General features: G+C 39.1%; 1 protein-coding gene across 4 annotated transcripts in view; it reads right to left on the bottom strand.

Moving 5' to 3' along the window:
* Window positions 1-607: 607 nt before the first annotated feature.
* THRB (thyroid hormone receptor beta) overlaps window positions 608-21,131 on the bottom strand; it is a 156,599-nt gene continuing 136,075 nt past the window's right edge. For all 4 annotated transcript variants that reach the window (XM_059468289.1, XM_059468305.1, XM_059468297.1 and 1 more), the window contains 6 exons: window positions 20,330-20,430; window positions 16,385-16,532; window positions 14,782-14,987; window positions 11,830-11,976; window positions 7,541-7,799; window positions 608-6,092 (listed from right to left, as the gene is read on the bottom strand). In XM_059468289.1, coding sequence (XP_059324272.1) covers window positions 5,851-6,092; window positions 7,541-7,799; window positions 11,830-11,976; window positions 14,782-14,987; window positions 16,385-16,532; window positions 20,330-20,430 — 1,103 coding nt within the window. In that variant the 3' untranslated portion in view covers window positions 608-5,850. The remainder of the gene's footprint in view (window positions 6,093-7,540; window positions 7,800-11,829; window positions 11,977-14,781; window positions 14,988-16,384; window positions 16,533-20,329; window positions 20,431-21,131) is intronic.

The raw sequence follows: 21,131 nt of genomic DNA on the forward strand, positions 1-21,131 counted from the left end.
CAGGGAATGCCTGTGGAAATCACCATGAAACAAGAGCCCAGAACAGGTTTGCCATCTGGGACAGGCCAAGGCATTGCTCTGGATCCAGGCAATAGGCCTGGCTTCTTCCTGATGGGAGTGGAAGAACTGGAGGAGAAATAAGAACTGCAAAGGAAAATAAGGCAAGAGAAAATATCTGAATGAGAAGATCTTCTCCAATAGGTGAGGGACCAAGGTATGGAAAGCATGAAAGGATGGGAAGCTTATTGCTCTTGTCACACCATCCCTGCTTAGACTGGGAGTGGAGAAGGAAAGAAAGGGTGTTCCCTTAAAAAATGTAATCAAGTGAGACATAAATCAAGAGTCAGTTCACTGGAGTAAATTAAGGTTGGCTGCTGGGAAGAGTGAGGAAGTGAAAACCTTTGGTTGGCTGCCCAAGGGAAGGGAGGAGAGGAGATAAGATATGAGGTAGGTGATGAAAGGGATGCAGAAGCACAGAAATGTGAACAGGTTATAGCTGATAAAACATTGTGCTCTAGGTTCTACTTTTCCCATTCCAGTGGTTTGGAAGCGTGAGACAGAGCTGACAAAAGAGCCTGCAACAAAGAGACAGAGACACCAGGACCACTTTTCAGTTATAAGCTTTTTCTTTTTTAGAATTCAAGCTTACACAGTTATCTATGCCCACTATATTCATAATTACATTTTAATATCTGCATACAAAAGCTATGTAAAAATTATTTTCTTCCCCAAATATACAAATTTTCTCTTTAGATAGTTTAAAACATTTGTGATCACAGATTTTTTTTAATATATTTTAGGCTGAAAAAATATTACCAATCTAGCATAACTCTTAACACTGTTTGCAAAAAAATACATCATCCAAGGTACTTTGTTTTTTACTGTATGGTGTAATGTTTGCCTTACCCTCAGGGCATGAAACTGATATAAAAAAATAAACCAAATAAGTAAAACCCACAACCTCATAGACAAAGTAGTAAGTCCTCCCAACTGACTTCATAAAAACAAATAAACAACCCAATCCACCCTCCTCTTCAAAAAAATAATGAATGACTAATTTGATGTATTTATGAGCAAACTGAAACTGTAGAGAGCTAAGGAAGTAGGAAAAGAGAAAAAGAAATTACAGTATGTCAGCTAGTTCATGCCCTGATACTATCTTTACCAACATTAAATGTGTAATTAAATAAAGTGTCTTTTAATGTTTTACATTGTGCTCAGTAATTTACATAAATTTAATCCACACCTGGGTGCTGATGTAGATTTACATTTGATTGTCTTGTGCATAAACAAGGTTAGCTTTTAAAGAAGGTAAACTGTGCAATGGACAGTCACAAACAACTTATTACCTGCACAATATTGCTTTTTGAAGGCGACATCAGTCAATGTGGATACACACAAATAATGCATACTCTTTGCGTTTGCTAACATCTATACTAAAACTTTGTGATAAGGCCAAACCTTTTTTTTTTGTTTTGTTTTTAATTTTAAAGCAAAAATATACCATAGTAAAAAAAAAAAAAAAAAACCAAACCAAAAACGTGCTCACATCGTTTTGAGTCTTTAAGTGGAAAATAAATCTCTATCACACTAGAATAAAATTCTCTCTATAAAATTTAAATACAGATCACTTCATTACTATATCAAAAGGAAATGTCTGGCAATCATTTCCAGATGATCACAATAACAAGACACATTAAGAGGTTCTGTTGCCTCTTCCTTTGTGAAAAGATAAATGTTGAACACTTTCAATTGCTCTCACAGTGAGAGGAAAACGTTTCTTGGTTGTGGATTTTGATTCTGTCAATGAAAAAGGTTTAGCCTTAGGAATTCTGGCTACATCTCAAAACTGTAAGACTGATTTTTAAAATTTATGATTCATGCAGCAAGAAGTCAATATGACACATACAGATTAGAGTTCCATAGCATAAAAATACATCACTAGCAATGACATGCTCTGCTTGTGATTAACAGCCCTCTCTTGGCAGATTTCTGATATAAATGGTCTTTCTGGACAGTTTTTTCCTCTTTCTCATACCTGCCTCTGAAGAAGCAAGCAGTCTGCTTAAAGATGATTTTGGACCTGGGAGGTCTAACTCTAAGGTCTACATTTTGGCAGAATGTAAACAAAAATCATTAGCACACACTATATATGTTATAATAAATATCACGACTTAACTGAGATTACACATGAAATGAGTATCTAAATGCACATGTCACTCAGGGCAATACCAGGAATGGCGACAATCAGGTTTGACAGGAAAAACCTTCTGTGTGAGACCCACATGTAGACCACAAAGCAAACACGAGAGCCATGTGGCACCAGCAGAAACAAGACTCTGGACTGCACTGGAAAGCACAAGTTTGTTATTTCACTCAGAAGGCCAGGTACTGCAAAGGGGGCTAATGGTGGCATTGGTGTCTGCCACTGAGGTGGTCAGTCCAGGGCTCAATCCCACAATGGCTTGAGATCACTGATATTTAGAAGTACGTCTTTGCAGAGCTAAGGTCAGTTAGTTTTGCTCTCATGATCACATAAATCAGAAGTCATACTGAGGAAAGGAAAGGAAATGAGACAAAGTTAGACTGGTAGGAGATCAGAGGCCATTAGATGCCAGTTCATCAAATCTGTCCAACTATGAGCTTGGCCTTAGTTTTCAGTTAGGGAATACTACTAACTCAGTCTCTTAATTAGTGCCAGACTCCAATTTAACCTGAAAAGCTAGAAAAACATATTGATGTATGTCCTTTCTGCTTAGAGCACTGCCAGAACTGTCTAAGTTGGTTGCCTGATTTTAGGCACTTCAGTCCATCTGCAATCACCTAAGGAAGGAGGCCTGATTTTCTGAAACCTGACTAAGCACAGCTCCAAACTGCATTGGTATTTAGGAAGAAGAAGAGGTGTGATGCTTCCTCTCCTGGGTCTCACCTGCAGCACAGTCAAAAGCTTGAATGCCTACTCAAGCTCACATTAAGTAAACAGGTGAAGTACTTGCACTGGCTTCAGGAGGAATTCTATGCTCAGATCCATGGCAGAACAGGGCTTCAAAAGACATGCACATTTCTCTTTCCTTTGCAAGCCACTGTGGGCATAGGCACAGATGCCTAAGCTTTTCATGTATTTGTCATATATTTGTAACTTTGTAGATTTCTGATACATGGCTGTAGCTCCAAGTAAAGTACTTTCCCTACCCCTTTTCTCCTACGTTTTAGATCAATAAGATAACCTCTAAGACATATTATGCTACATTCCTGAAATGTTATTTAGTGTTGCCTCTTTAGCCAAAGATGTGTTATTTCCTTTTACCATGTATCCTAGACATAATAAATATGGGACTAGAAACTCAGGAGGGACTCCAAATGGGCAGAACCAAAACAGGGGATTACTTAACTAAATGCTCTTCTAATTGGACACTATTGTTTAATATGCTTATTTATTAAACTCATAAAATTGCAGAAGTCCTGTATCACATGTGCATTTTGCCATATTTGCACCTGGAGGCCTCCAATTCTGCTTTTATATTCCTTGCTATATTAATATTTTCTCGAAAGTATGTTGTTTTGTTTCTAGATTGTGAAGGCATCAGTGCAAGTAAGGGATTGGCTGCTTTTCTGAGTTCCCTACTACATGCTCTAAGTCCTCCATCAAGTCACTCCAAATCACCTATCCAAAAAGGCAGTTTCTGACTCTTTGCCCCCAAGACAGTGCTCTACAAGGAATTTGGATAGAGATGTTTAGACACACGCTTTAAGATGGAGCCAACACAGACAACAAAAGAGGTTTTACACCAAATATTTAAGAATTAATCTCCAGTGGTGTGTCTTCACTGCTACCTGCAGAAAAACTCCTACACACCCCAATGTGTTTCATGTTCTGACAGAAAAACCCCCTAAGTGATAACATTAGTGCTCACAGCTCATCACAAGTGCATACGGTATCAAACAACAGAGAGAACAAGATTCCACATCCCTAAAAATGTGCCCAATTGCACTCCAAATGCTTTATCAATGATGTAGGGAAAGAAGGGTAGAAAAAGTTTAACTCCTGACACACGTATATCGTGTTCCATCTATTAGTTTTCCTGAGTATCCTGTTTTTATGAGGGGATAAGTACATAACCTATGGGTTCAGATATGGGCCATGAGCTTTGAAAGTCAACTCATCCACTCTAACAATGCCCACAACTTGCTGGGCAAATGGGACAATAAATAGCGGAGAAAGAAACTGGTACAAATCAATGCACAGCATGAAAGAATGTAGGGTATGAGGCAGTGCAAAAAACATGAACTAAGTCTCTGGTTCCCAGGAAGAAAAGATGTTTTAGAAGTGTCATACAAATTCAGAGGATGATTTAATATCAAGTTTATAAAACCCAGGGACAACATCCCTGAATGGAGATGGTGACAGAGAGGAACCTCTACCTACAATGTCCTCATCACTGGCCTCCAAACATTCCAGGACTGTGTGTACTGGCTTGCAGACTTCGGCAGCAGGACATTTTGTCATTGCTCAGTTTGGTTCCTGCTAGTGCAGTTAGTGGAAATAAATTAGAAGAATCAAGAGAGCATCTAGCCTAATGAAACACATACAGACATACCTGTAGGGAAGGAGAACTCAGCTGATCCACATGCACACACACAAAGGGCAGAGTCAGAGAGAGAGAGAAGATAAAAATATGGAAATATGTTTAAGACATCTGCTGAAGATTTGTAATTATATATATATAAAATTATATATATAGGTGCATATAAACTTTATATATATATATAAAACAGAGGATTACTGCTGAGCAACACTATTTGTATTCCTGGGATAAAGCTCTACAGTCTTGAGTGTTGTTAATAACACAGTTGGTTTCTGTCCTATCTGAAGGTCACCTCATATGTTCCATTCTCCTTGTCGTCATTCCGTGAGCTCTCATATCCCTGAATTAACTCTGAGACACTGCCTGCTATCCTGACAGAGAGCCTTCTCCCTCAGAGTGGTAGATTTTCCACACACCTCAGAAAAAGCAGACCCTCCCACTATCAGGAGCACCTCAGCGAATCAAATTTCTGTCCTTGCTCCAACAAACCTTCCAGTGAAGTTACCTGGAGTCCAAATTTAGAAACTGAAGATCTTAATATCTTATACACATGGAAAAAAAAAAAAGACCAACAAGACTCAGTCCCTTCTAACACTGCATTATCTTAAGTACTTGATTTATGGGGCCCAGTTAAACTGCATCTGCTGGAAAAAACCTCAGAGAATGATGGGACTATAATGATGATGAAGATTCTAGATCATAGTGGTCATTGTTACAATAGAAACCATGACAAAGACCAGAAATTTCATACTATGAATTGGTCAGTTGTACCCTGCAAAAGGAGTAATACAATAATACTATGAATTGGTCAGTTGTACCCTGCAAAAGGAGTAATACAAAGGAGAATTGTCAGGGTCAAATTAACAAAAGCTGTTTCAACTTGAAGGCAAATTTATTTTTCTGCCACTTCAGTCTCTCTCCCCTATTTTCCAGGCAATGATGGGTGTGAGCTGGTGACCACGCAAATGCTGGTGAATGAGATTGGTCTGTTCGTATTTTCACTGTTAAGCTGTCAAAGCACTCACATCAAAGGACTGAAGAACAAATTGCAATAGTCACAAGTACCCGCATTAAAGGGATGTTTTCATCCATGTGTATACAACTGCCCCCAGCAACCCCAAAAGAAAACTCAAACAAAACCCCAGCCCCATCTCAAGAAACAGAAGACCACGAAAGAAGAAGAACAAACAGGTGAGAAGAGCTGGGCAACGGGATGAAATGACAGCCAGTAGTGCGACCGGGGTGTGGAGAACCACTTCAGTCTCTAATCCTCAAACACTTCCAGGAACAACGGAGGGAACAGTTCTGTGGGGCACTCCACCTTCATGTGCAGGAAGCGGCTGGCATGGCAGGCTCCAATCATTCGCAGGTCTGTCACTTTCATCAGCAGTTTTGGCCAAAAGTGTGCAACATGGTGTTTTCTGTAGTTAATGTAGTGTTCGAATGCCAGGAGGAAACCCTCTTGACACTTTTCTATTCTCTCGACGCAAACAAGGCCTGGGCGATCTGCAGATACAAAGCAGCAGAATTATCATTCTTACATATTTGCTTTAACAAATGCCTGATCATGAATCAGGAAAAACAGGATGATTCTGATGCTAGGAAAGAAAGGAGAGAGACCAGGGACTTTCACTTCTTTCACTCCAGCCACCTCACTTGCTAGTACTATGCATGTTAAAAGAAGAAGATAATCCTTCCTTTCTTCATCCAATGCCTGCTTTGCTCACTACACACACTTACACAGAGTGTAGCCATTTGGGAAGTGTTTCCTTACAGTGACTAGAACATCAGATCCCTGATTGCAGCTAAGGATTCTATCTACATTTTTCTATAAAACAACTAATAAAGAAACAAAAAAAAAAAAAATCCTTGTTAGGTATCTAAATTACAGTTCCTTTCTATCTGGTTTTCTACAATCTGACTAATGGTTTGATCATGCTTTGATCCCAGGTGGGCTGTTATGGAGCATCAAGGAACAACAAAGGCTGAAAATCTGGCTGTCTCAACTGGCACCCAGATGGGGACTGGGAAAGCCCCTTTCACATAAATTCTCAGGAGACACCTCTGGGAAAGCAGGTAATTTTTGAATTAGCTTTTGAAAACCCTGCTCCCATATCATTGTGTAGGGACCTAAAAAAGAAATCAAAATGTTTTGATCGGGAAAATGAAGTGCTGTGTTGTGATTAATGTGGAAATCTTTTTATCTCAGATGCAGTTAATGCTTGTAAATCACTGATTGTGTAGTGTTATTCAGTGCCCAATCTTCAAAGCATCTTAAAATAAAATCTTGCCAGATCTACCACTGCCCAAGAATGGAATTTCCTCTTTGGCCTGGCACAATCACTGGAAGCAGATATGAAAACATACTCCAATTGAGAAGGTTAGAAACTCTTTGGAAATCATAGGAAATTGTCTGTGCTGCTTTTGTATCATGACCAGTTGCAAATGGTCCCAGTGTAAGGAAGCAGCACAGCTTGTAAATGCCCATTAGGAAGCACTGGTGCTGTTAATTAGGAAAACAGGAGGGCAAGTCAAACTGAACATATAAGACTGGTGGAAAAGTGTATGAATGCCCAGTGCACGACATTGCTTGGGGGAAGAGGGAACTTATCATAAGGACCAGTGTTGCTAAATTATCCATTTTTCATTTAAGGCAAACTGGCTCAGAATCAGAACTGATTTCTTCTTGATGATCACCCCTGGCTCATTCCTAAGTACCAAAATGAGTAAGGTGTGTTACCAAAACCAGTTTTATGTCCACCTCTCTGAACACCCTGAATTTTTTTTATGATGCTTACCAAAATAAGTCACTGGGGTTTTGAGAGAAAATTTCTCTCACATTACTCTAGTCAGCACTACAAGATCTAACCTATCTTGTTTCTTTATAAAGAGGCTTGTGACAAAGACCAAAGAGTTTCAAAATTGTTTGGATCCCAATATATTTCTGTTCTCACCTGATGACATGAGCAGAACAGCCTGAAGAAGGGCAACCTCGGTGTCATCCAGGTTAAATGAAGAAAGAGACATGCCCAGGTCAAAAATGGCATCAGACACTACGCCAAGACCCCCATTTTTCAGCTGGCCCCTTGTCACTGCCATCTCCCCATTCAGTGTTAAAGTCTCACTCTCGGGGTCATAGCGAACTGCTGCTCGGAGGGACATGATCTCCATACAGCAGCCTTTCAGAAGGATGATCTGGTCTTCACATGGCAGCTGCAGAAATTATAAATGGCAAAGAAAAATACATGTTTGTCAGACTGAGTGGCTTTTACAGCTACAGTAGATCCATGAGCCCAAAGTTGCAGTTCACAGCCCAGGACGCTGCCCTGCATAGTGCAGCTCCCCTCCAAACATGCTGCTCTGCACAAACCCCCAGGATCTGCATTCCTGCTTTCAGGAACTGCCAGCAGGTTAACATTTCCTGGTTAGCATCTCCACACACCTTTGGGAAATCTAGCAATAACACAGCTGTTGGTTCCTTCAGCTTACAACTTATCATAGGAGAATAAACCATAAGTGGGTCTGGTGCAAACCTCAGCCATCCCAGTTAAATTCACTGTCAGCCATACTTATTTCTTATCTGACCAGAGGAAAGGAAAGACATTTGGGAGGGTCTGTAAGAGTGGACTGTGTTTTAAACAAATATTTATATCTACAGGATATACCTCAATCAGTGGAGCAGGAATTCTCACTGCCCATTTTAACAACAGAGAATTTATTAATCTAGACTTAATCTAGTAAGGCTGTTCTCCCTGCACTATTGCTGGACAGACAGAAAATCTATGGTATAGCTACAGCTTTTATGCTGGAGCATAAACTGTGACCTTCAGGGCATGTGACTTTTCCATAACATTAACAAAGGCAAGCTGCCCAAAGGTTCTGTATTTACAGACTATAATCAGGATGCTGACATGTGAGCAGAACATGTTCTATAAAGAATGTCCTTATGTTTTCATAGGTTATTTAATAATAACAAAACCCCACCAAGACTGTTTTGAGACAGTAAGCGAATAGCAATGGTGCCACATATGAAAGAGCAACACACTTCTGCTTGGCTTGAAAGGAGGCAAAAAGCCATTTATTTTTGATTTATATAAAATTATTATATTTACCTGTTTTGCAATTCAAAAATGAACCCCCCCCTGAACAATAGGTTTACATGGCAACGGTGTACTTGCAAAGCAAGTGCATTGATTTGGTGGGAAATGATGCAGAGCTACCTAAGGCAAGTGGAAAGCAGTTCCCTGTTGGAGCAGAGTTTTAAGCACAGAGCTAGTCATGGTCAGGAAAATGAGTTGAGTCATGCAGCTACTTTTCCAGTAATGCCAGCTCCAGGTGTGAAGTGTTTAATACACAAGAAAATTGACTCATCCTGTTCAGAGCAAATCAGTTTCCCTGCAGATGACCCTCAGCTCAGCAGCAGTGTGAGGAAGACTGCACAGGCACAGCAGAAGTCTTGCTACCCAATGACAATTCCACTGTTTGGCAGCAGAGATTGAAGAAGGGAAAGAAATAAAGTTTTAAAAAAATTACAACGAGAATAGATTTGTGAGAGGAACCATGAAGAGATACTGGAAAAAGCAATGGAAGCGAAAAAAAGAACATGAAAGAAAGGCAGAGAGAAGGGACAAGAAAAGAGAATTGAAAAAACCACCAAGCTTCTAAACAGTAGGAAGAATAGTAGAAAAGAAATAGGTAACAGTAGAGAAGATATTTTGTGATGTTTCAGCTGTTTTATTAGTGAGCCATGAAACAAATTCAATTCTTTCTACTTGATCCTTCTTAAAACTTCTTTATGGTAGAGGCAGTCTGACCACACCTGTCTTTCACCTGCTTTTCTAATTCTGAAGGATACATGGGACACCTGTTTCACAGATGCCAAGCCTCAGGTCTTATCTGCCAGTAGCAGGAGTTACTAGAGACAGGAGGCTTGAACATCAGTTCTACTCCCAGCTGTGCAGATTTTAATGCTACCTACATTCATCACTTGAGTGTTGCCACCAGAGCACCTTCCAGTAGCAGGATCAATAAATGTGACTGAAACCCTGCCATGTGTTGTCCTTTCCTCTCTCTGGAGGGAGAAAAGGCACAAGGCAGGAACCTGAAGGGCTCACCTCTGCAGGACATGTGCAATGCAGCACTGTGGAATTGAGTTGAGCTGAGTGACCTCAAAGAGTATTCATACAGCTTCACCCACTGTAGAACCACTGATGCCTTGACATTTAAAACCCACTTTAAACTTATTACATTCTCCTCAATCTTCATCTTTTAAGCAGAAAGAAAAGCAGGAAAGAAACAACAGGAGAAATGCTGAGAAGCAAATCAAGTTTTCCTTATACTTTGATTAGTCTGGGATTGGACACGGTTTGAGGCAGGGGACAGTGGATGCACACAAGCTAAGCTGGGCACTCAGTGCTTTGCTGGCTTCTACATGTGTCCAAAGATGTGAAAAAGAAGGAAAAGTAGCCTTATGAAAATATAAGTGGCCATGGTTGTTCCCTGTCATGTCCTACTTTCATAGAGATTTACTGCATTCTCAGACAGCTTCTGGAATTATGAACTGAGTTAATGTTTAAATGCTCTGCAGATCCTATGGAAGAAAGAAGTGTTTTGTCCTGTAAAAAATCTACAGCCCACACAGTGTTGCTTCTAAGAAAAAGGTATGGATTAAAAATCATAATAGAAACAAAGTTAACAGGAGGGTGCCCCTTCAAAAAGAAGCAAACATTTGTCATTTTCTTCATGTTACAGGAAGTGCTATATGACAACTCGGAGGACAGCTGTCCTACTCCTTTGTGTTCATGAGGAGTTGTCCCTCACCCAGCCACCAGATCTTGCTGTATCTGGGCAGGTGTCAGGGTTACACAGTGCTCAGCTGCAAACAAAGCCCGTCCAGCTGAGCCACATAAAAAGAGATGTCACGCTCAACAATGCCTTGACTTCTTCATCCATGCTTCCTGCCTAGCTCTGACACAAGCGGGTAGCCAGGAGGGGTAGGAGATGTCAGATGGGCACTGAGGTCTGTGTGTGACTGGCAGAGCTTTCTAAATTAAAAAGACTACCTTGGTATGTCACTGCAACTTCCCACCAACAAATGCCACATCAGAGGAGACTGATTTCCTCAGACATTAAATGCTCATGAGCTATGGACATATTCCTTGTATTTTAAAATCTTCATGCTTGGCTACATTTCATGCTTCCTTTACTGATGGCTGATGACCAATGCAGAGGCTGGCCAGGGTGAGATATTTACACTGTGACTACTATTGATATTTACCTCTTCTTGTTCTGTACTTGCCAGAGAACATATATAGCACTCCCTGAATGACTTTAAAAAAAAGATGCCAGCCACAGTAAAATTTGATGGCTGCATTACCCTTCCTTTCTGGTAGGGTGTTGACCTCAAAGGATGAAATGGAAGGTGTTCCTGCTGATGGCAGGGGGTTGGAACTGGATGATTTCTAAGGTCCCTTCCAACACAAACCTTTCTATGATTCTTTGAAAATTATTTAGATTATTAAGACTGAAATATTATTTCAGGCTGCAGTTCTGATGCCATTTATTAAATTGGAGGAAAAAAAATATAATCAGCCATTGCATCTGGTCCTTCAATAAAAATGATACCTTGGTACAAATGAGATCAGATTAAGGCCTCTGTATTCCTTATGTGCAACCAAGCCTTTGAGTCTATTTACTGTATATTTACCTATGAGTATCTACTTGGAATGACAATCCATTGCTTTCACAGACACTTTTATGGACAACCTCCCCATTTAGGAAAACCAAGCCTAGGAAACCCAACGAGGCAAGTGCCACTCCTGGACAGGGGTGCTTTACTGAATTTCAAGAATTTTTTACTGTCTAGACCTAACTCCACAATACTGTACCTGCCAAGGAACCAGAAGATACATAGGGAACCATGTGCTGGAAGATTTTATTAAACATATCAGCAATGCTTCTAGACAGTATCTTTTTGTTAATTTGCTTTGTTCAAGGCCACCTCTAAAGACATATCTGAATCCCTAATGAACCACAATGACTTCCAGATTAACAAACTCAGGATTTCAGCAATCACAGGAAAAAGAAAATTAATGAAAATACAGATTATTCTAGTCCCATTAATTTTGAGTGTCTTTAATTTTTTAATTTTAGGCAAACTGAATTTTTAAGTTCCATGCCAGAGTATTTTGAGTAGTTTTTAACAACAGGCATATAAATGAGGAGTGCAAGAAAGTCTTCTTACCTCACAAAACATAGGCAACTTTTTGGCAAAATCCACCACTCTTGTAATCGCTGGTGTGATAATTTTTGTAAACTGGCTGAAGGCTTCTAAATCCACTTTCCCACCTTCTGGGGCATTAACTATTGGTGCCTGCCCAATATCTTCTGGCTAAGGATATAAACAAAGACATTTAAAGGAGCAATCTGTCTTAGAGCAACTATTTTATACTCCAAAAAGTCCTGCTTGGTATGGCAGAGGTGCTAAAATAAAAAGCAACGCTATTTGCTTTGTAAGTGAAGTCCACTTACATCACAAAATGTGAATTCATTTCTAAGGTATACAAATGTGTGAATTCATTTTCATTGTGAAAGAGGTGACAGCACAGAGAAATGTGTGACTGGTATGCTTCTACCCATTCTTTGTGGACAGCTGGCTGTTGTGCACACAGTTTCTTCCTTGTGTCTGTATCTATGTATTTTATGGGTGCAGCACATACATCTTTTGCTTAAAAACATAGGCACGCTTTTCCTTACAGGAAAACTCTCAGCTGAAAGCTCTCAAGTTTCCCTAAAAGCAAAGAGAGTTGAGGAGACGTTACCCCTGAGAAGATGCTGCATGCTTTGCAGAATTAAGCTCTTTCACCCACTCAAAGCTCAGAAAGCTTCCCCAGAACAGATTGCCAGGTATCACACAGCATCCCCCAGGCAATTGCCAAGGCCAGTTTCCAAAAGGCTAAAACAACTTATGTGCAAAGCTAAAACAACTTAAGAGCAAGAAAGAACAGGCTAACCTAAAGGTACCCTGGATAATGTAAATGGAATTTGAACTTATCTGTGCAAAATTTTGTTTGAAAATTGCCTGTTGCATGATTTCAGCTCAAGGCTTCTCCAAATGAACAACAAATCATATTTTGAGGATTTCAATAGGGATATACAATTAAATAGTTTCAAGCAGAATCTGTAATGAATGGTTTTTATTCCAACTGCACTTGAACTTGTTCACTTGTTTTTTTGTGCAGCTGGTCAATGTTACCATGTCTTTTAAAAACAGGCATATCAAAGCTGTTTTTTTTTTGAAGTGTGGCTTTGCAATTACAAACACCTACCAAACACCATGAAGAAATTTCATTCTGTTCACATTAAGGTCATAAACTAGATAAAATCCAGAGACACAGACCTTTAAGACTGATGGGCCCCATGACATTTGTATAAGACACTTAAACACTGGAGGTGCTGAAAGTGCTGTCTGTAATAAAAATTTGTGTTCAACAACTTTTTAAAAGAAACACATCATAAAAGATCCTTCTGTAACTAATCTAAATCCAAATCTAACTTCTTATAAGAAAAAACCTCAGCAATGTGTTGCTAAAGCAAGCACTAATTGTAAAGGAACAATGAAGAATACTGGGCTCAATTATCTGATGGTTCCTACTAAAAAACTCAAACTCATTTCTAGGCTCTCTCCCTCCCTGAATCTTGGGTAACTAAACCACATTGTCAGTGTGCTCATGATAAACAAACTTCATCCCTTCCAAGCAAAAAAGACCAAATGCTTAAACTCACGCAAACCATTGTTATGGAGAAAAAGGAAGAGCACAGCATTTTCTTGGGAAAGGCAAAGGAAGTCAGGAGAGCCAGCTAAAGCTAACACACTGGAGGGGAGCCCCTTCCACCTAACTCAACAGGAGAAGAGGTAAGGTGGACCCCAATGAAGTCTCTGTTGTCAAAGAACCAGCCTCAGCCACATAAGGACAGATCCATAACTCCTGGGGCAGACTGTCAGCTTCTCCTGCTCTTCAACAGCTCATTCCCAGCCCCAACCTCCAGCTCCCTAGGTTTTATCCCAAACCAGCTGATACCTGAAGAACAGCACTCCTGTCTAATCAACCAAAAGTACGACTGCACGTGCTTCTTGGTCTGCTCACACCTTGCTCTGCAACACCCCTGGAAAGTGCTCTCTTGGTTCTTGCCAGTGATGACTGGCTGTGGTTTCCTGACTGTGGAGTCTATGAACACAAGCCTTTCATATAGAAATACAGATGGTGTCACTGGCATTAAAAAAACCCCAACATTATGAAAGAGATCAGCTGTCCTGAATACGTAATTTCTCTGAGCAATTCAACTGTGAGTTGAAATTCCCATGGTGAATTACGCAGTAGGAACCTGGGCTTGCAAAAAGATGAGTGTGCTCTATCTGATTTAGTATACCCTGACTGTTAAAGACTCCTGTGTATTTCTCAAATGCAGTCTCTAATCCCTCTTTTGTGTGGTAGAAGCATTTTGCATTCTGCACTTATTTCTGTTAAAAATCGATTTAGAAAAATCAAATAAATCCTTTTTTAAGCTCGAGCATCATAAATCAACATTTATTTTCTGACCCTTAGTAATAGGATGAAAATCCAAGTTATTTTGTAGGCTGCAACCCCAATGGTATAGTGTATGTATCATCCTGTTCTCACTGAAATTAATTTTCCTTGCCTAATTTATTTTCAGTACTGTATTCACCATTAACCAAAAGAGGAAAAACCCCTGAGTTATTAACCAAAAGTATCAGCTTTCATCTAGAACTTTATATTGTTTTAACACTTTCAATATGTTTTATGATAGTCCCTAATAAAGACAACTATCCCTAGATAGAATATATTAAAAAATACAGTATGTATTATAGACTGCTTCTGTTCTCAGTAAGGAGAGAAACAATTTTTCTACTTTTCCTTATCACAGCACAATAAAAGTATCAAGCTGAGTAAGCCTTAACATAGCAACACTGTTTATCTTTTGAAATACATGGTCTGATCAAACACTGAGGTTCGGGCACGAAAAATGAAGTAATAACTATGCAAAATCACCCTTTTTTCACAAGCATCAGTACACTGGCAATAAAATCTCTTTGGGGTTGCAATGCTGGGAAGGCACCACAGAAGAAATAACAGAACCTGGCTCTAAGAGCAGTGTATAAGGCTACAGCCCTTACCAGAAATTTCCTTTTCTGCTTCCAGTGGCTTCCTTGTGCATTGGTAGCCACATGTGCTTCAGTAACAATTTTGATGAGCTCCCATTCCTCATCTGTTGGCTCTGGTTTGTGCCCAATGGTTTTCTGCAGCTCTTCCCGACGTCTCTTCTCTCGATTTTCTTCTATCAGCTTCCTCTTTGCCAACCTCTTGCTGTCATCCAACACCACTAGCAGGGGAAAAAACATACAAAAATGGCAGGAAGTTCATAAGACTGTCAGAACTTTGGTCTTTTGCGTGCCTGAGGTACCAGTTGCTTACAAACACCTTAACTAATCAGTAAGGAAGTGCCTTGGCAAGACCCACAGTTGAGACTGTTCTCTTACTTCGCCCTTCAAACTTCATTTTCTCAGAAGCCTGGGTAGCAAAGAGTGACTTACCATCCTGGTAATGCTTTGTATACTGCCATTGCCCTCAAGGGGTTGTTCCACCAATAAAAGTAATATGCAAAAGCTTTGTGAGGTATCCAAGTGCTCCTATAATGGACTTGGAGTAATCCATACTGGGAAAGATGCACTTCTGTTTTCTTTGTCCCTATCAGCATGCTCTCACACTCACTGCTCTGAAGTGCAGAAAATGTACTTGGATGCCAGCAGAAGGTAACATGGATCAAAGAAAGTGGGAGCACTTATTCACAGAAGGCTCATCTGCCTGAAGCATGACACAAACATGCCAACATGCCTTTGGCTCTTTCCCTGATCCCCACAAGTGGTGTTCCTGTAGAGCCCCATTACTTCCAGTGACTCCAGATACACAGGTCCCAGGGCTCTCTGCTCATCACTTCACTGGTATCCAGCCCCTTCCCCGAAGGTCCTACCTGGCCACAATGAAAATGTCCCCTTTATTCTATTTCCGTCTAGACAGAGGGAACTGTTATACATTACATTAACAATGAAAATACTAAGTTAGACTATTCTTCTGTTGTTTACTGGGCCTGTTTTCCTGTCAGTTCTTCTGCAAAGGATTGCACTGGCAACAACCATGAAGGCACAAGGGGATTTATATGAATTCTGGGGGGCTTTACATGATTTCTTCCCATTTGTAGTAATTGAAGTTATTGGTGTAAATCCCTGTGCAATGGCAGGAAAAGAAGACCCCTAAGGATTAATCTTACAGCCATATTTTCTAGTTCTTTAGAAAAGACTCAAAATCTTTGCAGCAGATAACTTCTTCAGGGCTAAAAATAAAACAAACAACTGCAGGATGACTCATACAATGACATTCAATTTCACATCCTCCAGAATTTTCTAAACAAGATGTTTTTATCTCAAGAGAAGTGTCCATCCAGATGCATTTCTCCCTCCTCTCCTCCAAATAGTGAACACTCCTATTGTTACTCAGCTTGGTAAGGCCAGGAGAAGGTGCACCCTGATGAAGGATAAACAAAAAATTACAGCCCTGTGAAAGTGGCTTAATGCAATGAGTGCGATTCCCTGGTATTATTAAATCCAGAAAAGGGCTGGCAGTTCTATTTTACTTTAACAAGCTTCATCAATCAACATACTTTAGGCAAACACAGACACTGAAAAAAAATAAAATAAAGAAAAACCAGGAAAATATACTTACAATCTGTTGCCATGCCAACAAAGATACATTTTTTGAAGCGACATTCCTGGCACTGATTTCTTGTTACTTTGTCTATCACACATTTTCCTTCATATTTACAGGAATAAGTTGGATGGAGGTTCTTCTGAATGGTTCTTCTAAAAAAACCCTAGGTGCAAGAAATAAGTACATTGGAAAGCATTAGCACTGAGCAATTTTTAAAAATTGGGAGCTGCTTGATTTGTTAGGCATGTACCTAACTATGCAAGATAACAAACTTCATTCCCAAAAATTCTCAAAGCTCTCAAACCAGTTTTATAGTGTATGGCATTTCTCTTGATTTTCCTTAACAATTAAAAACATAGAGATCTTAGATAAGTAAAAGTGCAAGTAGTGCTGTCTTGAGACACAAATACTATGTACATGTCTTCTTGTAGTCATATTTTTTTACTGTTAATTTTTTTTTGCATATTAAGTATTTTTTGAGCCCCTTTTCAAATTCTGTAATCATTTTGAAGGATATTGAAAGGCATACACATAGTCTTAATTAAAAAGCAGCTTCTGCAAATAGTAAGAATGGTGGTGTGTTTGTGCTATTAAAGGATTGAGGACAAACAGTTCCACTCCTTTATTTCCAGAAAAGCCAAATAACCAACCAAATCTGGGCAAGAAAAAGATTTTTCAAATACAGTCTACACAATCTTTGAGTTTGGTTCTAAACTCAAAGGATCCCTAATTTATAAATTATTTGTATTTCTGAAAAGCAGATTTAATTTGTATTTACCACAGAATTTCAAAAGCCCCAAAAGCCCCATGACGAACAAAGATTCATGATGGTGGTCTATCTATCTATCTAGTCATAATACAGATATATCTTGCAAATTTAAACAGATCCTAAGACTATATGAACTAATGCAATCCCACTGAATTCACTCATTCAAATGCCCCATAAAACATTGCTGTAAGTAATGAAATCAGACAAAAGTTATCTCTAAACATTATGGACAAAATCCTGGTTTTAATTCCAAAATGACTTTTCTCACTGACTTTTGCAAGGGGCTGGATAAACTCCCCAAGACTGAAAGATATGAACAAGATAGGCTGTAAAGCAGAAAATTTAGACTTCAATTTCAAGTTTCACCATAATTTGAGACTGTCTAGATTCAGCAATGCAGCTCAGGATTACCTTGACACAGACAACACACTGACACTCAGGTCCTGTTTGACTGAGGCTGTTCAGAATGGCTTTGGTTTTAGTCAAAACAATGGCAAAATTCAAGTGAGATTTTACCTTGTGAATAGTCTCTTCAGCTGGGATTTTGTCTAATGAATAGTCTCTTCACTTCAGTAGGCGAAAGGTCTGTTTTTAAATCATGTTAAATAATACCCAGTAAAATCTTACAGCAGTGCGCAATTTCTTTTAACACAAAGTGTTGAATTAACATGCACAGATAAGGCTGTATTTCAGCTTGTACTCCTAACTCCTGTGAAAACAATGAAGAGCCTTGTCCTCATTAGAGTTTTATCTTACGAGGTTCAGCTTGAGCTAAGAGTACAACTCTTTCTTCCTTAATTATGGTAAGACCTGAAATGTTAATTAAACTGAGTGGCATAAAGCTTGTGTGGGAGCCTTTGCAAGACTGGGACCAGTTGTGTTAAGATAAAATCTAGGAAATCACAGGCAAGATATCCTTATGTGGGGTTTGGAATAAGTCTCAAACTCTCATCTACTGAACACCCAGTTTAGGTTCTGTTCTCAACCCTGTGATGAATTCCTAGAGACAGGATCTGCTCCACCCCTTCCTGAAGACCTAAGATGACTGTGGACAACCAGGGTCACAGGGTTATCAATAGTTATGAAACAAGAGATAGAAAAATCTCTAATGAATCTCAGCAAGTGAACTTCTGCTTTCTGAACCTTGCACAGGACTTAATGCAGCTGTAGCTTTATGTTGGCAAGAGTCTCAATCACCTCTGCTGAGACAGCCCATTTCACCTTCTCATTTCTTTGCACTTTTCAGAAAAAAATTGCAAAAATCCTTCTTTGTTCATCTCCAGCTAGATGTTAAGGAAGCTGCTCTCTATATCTGTCCAAACACTTCACCACAGAAGCGTTATTCTCATCAATAAAAGAAAGCCCATTGTATAGTAGGGAGCAACTCTTTCTAAACTCCTTTGCTACACACCTATATAGCAGAAGATGCAAGGGGTAAAGTCAGGAAAAACATTTCAGTGATGTCAGACCTCACTGCTCATTTATTTGTGTTTAAATTCCTCACAATTTACTCTTCAGGAATCATGTGTGAGAATTAAGTTCATGAAAGCACATGCCAAAGCAAATCTTTGGTTGTCAGCCTTGATTATGCTTGTTACAAAACTAAAGTGACATTGAGTGGAAGCAACTAGTAAGCATCAAATTAATTGAAAATTTATTATATATATTGTGTATTGATAAAACATATAACTTTGTTGATATATCATACAGCTTGAAATGTGTATGCAGCTCCTTCAAGAAAATAATTACTTTTTGCAAATTGTTATGTCAGGTCCTTGTGCGCATAAACATTGTTTTAAATTGTACATCAGACAGAAGAACTGTATGGGAAGATAAAAGCAAATTTGTATGATATGTCTCTAAAATAGCTGGCAGGCATAAAAAGAACTACTTGACTTGAAGTAATGAAAATCTTAGCAGGAAAACTCGCAACAGATACAGCTGTTCAGCTGGGAGCTAAGTCTACTTCATAATGCCCCAGTGCTGCTTACTTCCCATTATATCTGAATTAAGTTGCATCCATACAACATACATGTTATGTATTGTTATCTGGTATTCAGGATGCAAATGTGTAAGAAACACTTGTGCAGCTCCATAGTTCTTTTTAAAGATACATATATATAAAGATATAAAGATATATATACATTATACATTACTTTGTATGTAAGTATATGTATAAAGCCATTATGAGTATTACCATGAATCTGCTATACATAGGATATTTAGGTCTCTGTTCATTTCATAAATGTAACTTAGGGAAATGATGTACAACCAAAAGAACTACTTCAACACAAGAGTTACTGCAATGAGGAGCTCTAAAGCAAATCCAAACCCAAAATATCATATCCAAATGTTCCAGACTTTGTGGGTGAACAAAATGAGACTTTCATGGCTTAGTCTCATGACACCAGCCCAAGACATGTGTGGTCCCATTTGTTTAGAAAAACAATTTTTTTTTACTTTCTGCAGGAAAGAATAGCTTTCTTACAGAATCTCAAGCTATTCAGGCAAATTCATGGCAGTGAAATCATGTAAGATGTGTCTGATTGTGTTACTCCATTTTTTTATTTACTTGCCCAAAGCAATCTCTTTTTAAATTTAATTTTGCATGTAGTCTTGGAGATGCATTTTAGGGCTGCAAGCACATTTCAATGTGCTTAAGTTAAAGAAGTCAAAATCTTTTTGAAACTATTTTAATTGGGTGTCAATGCTTCCCAAGTTGATGGATGTTACTGTAATATGAGCATGTGGAAAGGATTTTGATTTTTGCTTCTTCACAGGGATGGTGAGAGGCACTAGAACACTGTTAATCTCATGGCCATAAGCAGAACCTTAGCTATTGCATAAACAGCTTCAGTGGAGTAGCTGGGAACATGCTGCTGTACCCTGGCTGAGAACATGGCTAAAGAAACATTAAAAAATGTAAATTCAGAAGCTAACTGTTAAACAGCAGCAACACCAGTCTAAATTTCTTGTTTTCTTTTCAAAAGCAAACACGGCAAAAACCAACTATATTCCTTATGCATATGAAGAGCAGCAGCATGGTCAGATGCGGCTTATCATCAGTACTGGATGTTCTTATTAGCTTCTAATCTGTCTTTATTTGCTTTGACAGCACAGTTCAGGAAGTCTGTATAATGGAGGAGCTGGAGAGCTATTTCTGATTCCCACTTTCCCACCATGCCATTTACCTTGCAACCTTCGCAAGTGATGCAGCGATAATGGTATCCGGTGGCTTTGTCCCCGCATACTACACATAGCTCATCCTTGTCTAAGTAACTGGGTATGTACCCTGCAAAGAAAAAGAGGATGTGGCGTGTAAACTCCATACAAATTTATATTATACATGTGATATAAAAAGATTGCATTAAAATCCACCACAGATCTTGTCTACCAGTGACATACTTCTGAACTCACTGAATTTCCCGAATAAAAGTTTGTACTGTTACAGACTTAAACACAGCCTATAAGATTTTATATTCTTCAGACTGATTCAGTGTCTACTGGTCAAGAGGGAAAAGTTGGAACATGATTTCTCTCTCCTGAGTGAAATCCTACATCAGAAAATATTCATTGCTTCAAAAGATTTGATGTGAAACAATAAAATGGCAGTGAATGCATACAGTATGTTTCTGTTCTATATATCAGAAAAAACCTCAATATACTTGTATACTGTAGATGAGACCCCAGGTTTCAGTGTGACTGAGGGGCTTGGTAGTAAGAAATATTTACTGACAGATGGTTTATTTCAAAGCAGAAAGGTACAAGCGACATATAGCCCAAGTTTTATTGATCATGCCTGACCTGGATGTGTTCCACAGGAACACTTAATGTAGCCTGAATTTAAAGCAAAATATGTGGACATTCAAATATGTGTGTATGTGTGAGTGTGTACACGTATGTGTTAGAATGACATTTTCTCTTCAGAAGTGGTCTACCAGATCCAGCCAGTGAAAATATTCCTGCTGTGAAAAAAATTGGCAATGCTTGGTT

This window comes from Ammospiza nelsoni, chromosome 1, assembly GCF_027579445.1.
Source record: "Ammospiza nelsoni isolate bAmmNel1 chromosome 1, bAmmNel1.pri, whole genome shotgun sequence".
NCBI lineage: Eukaryota > Metazoa > Chordata > Aves > Passeriformes > Passerellidae > Ammospiza > Ammospiza nelsoni.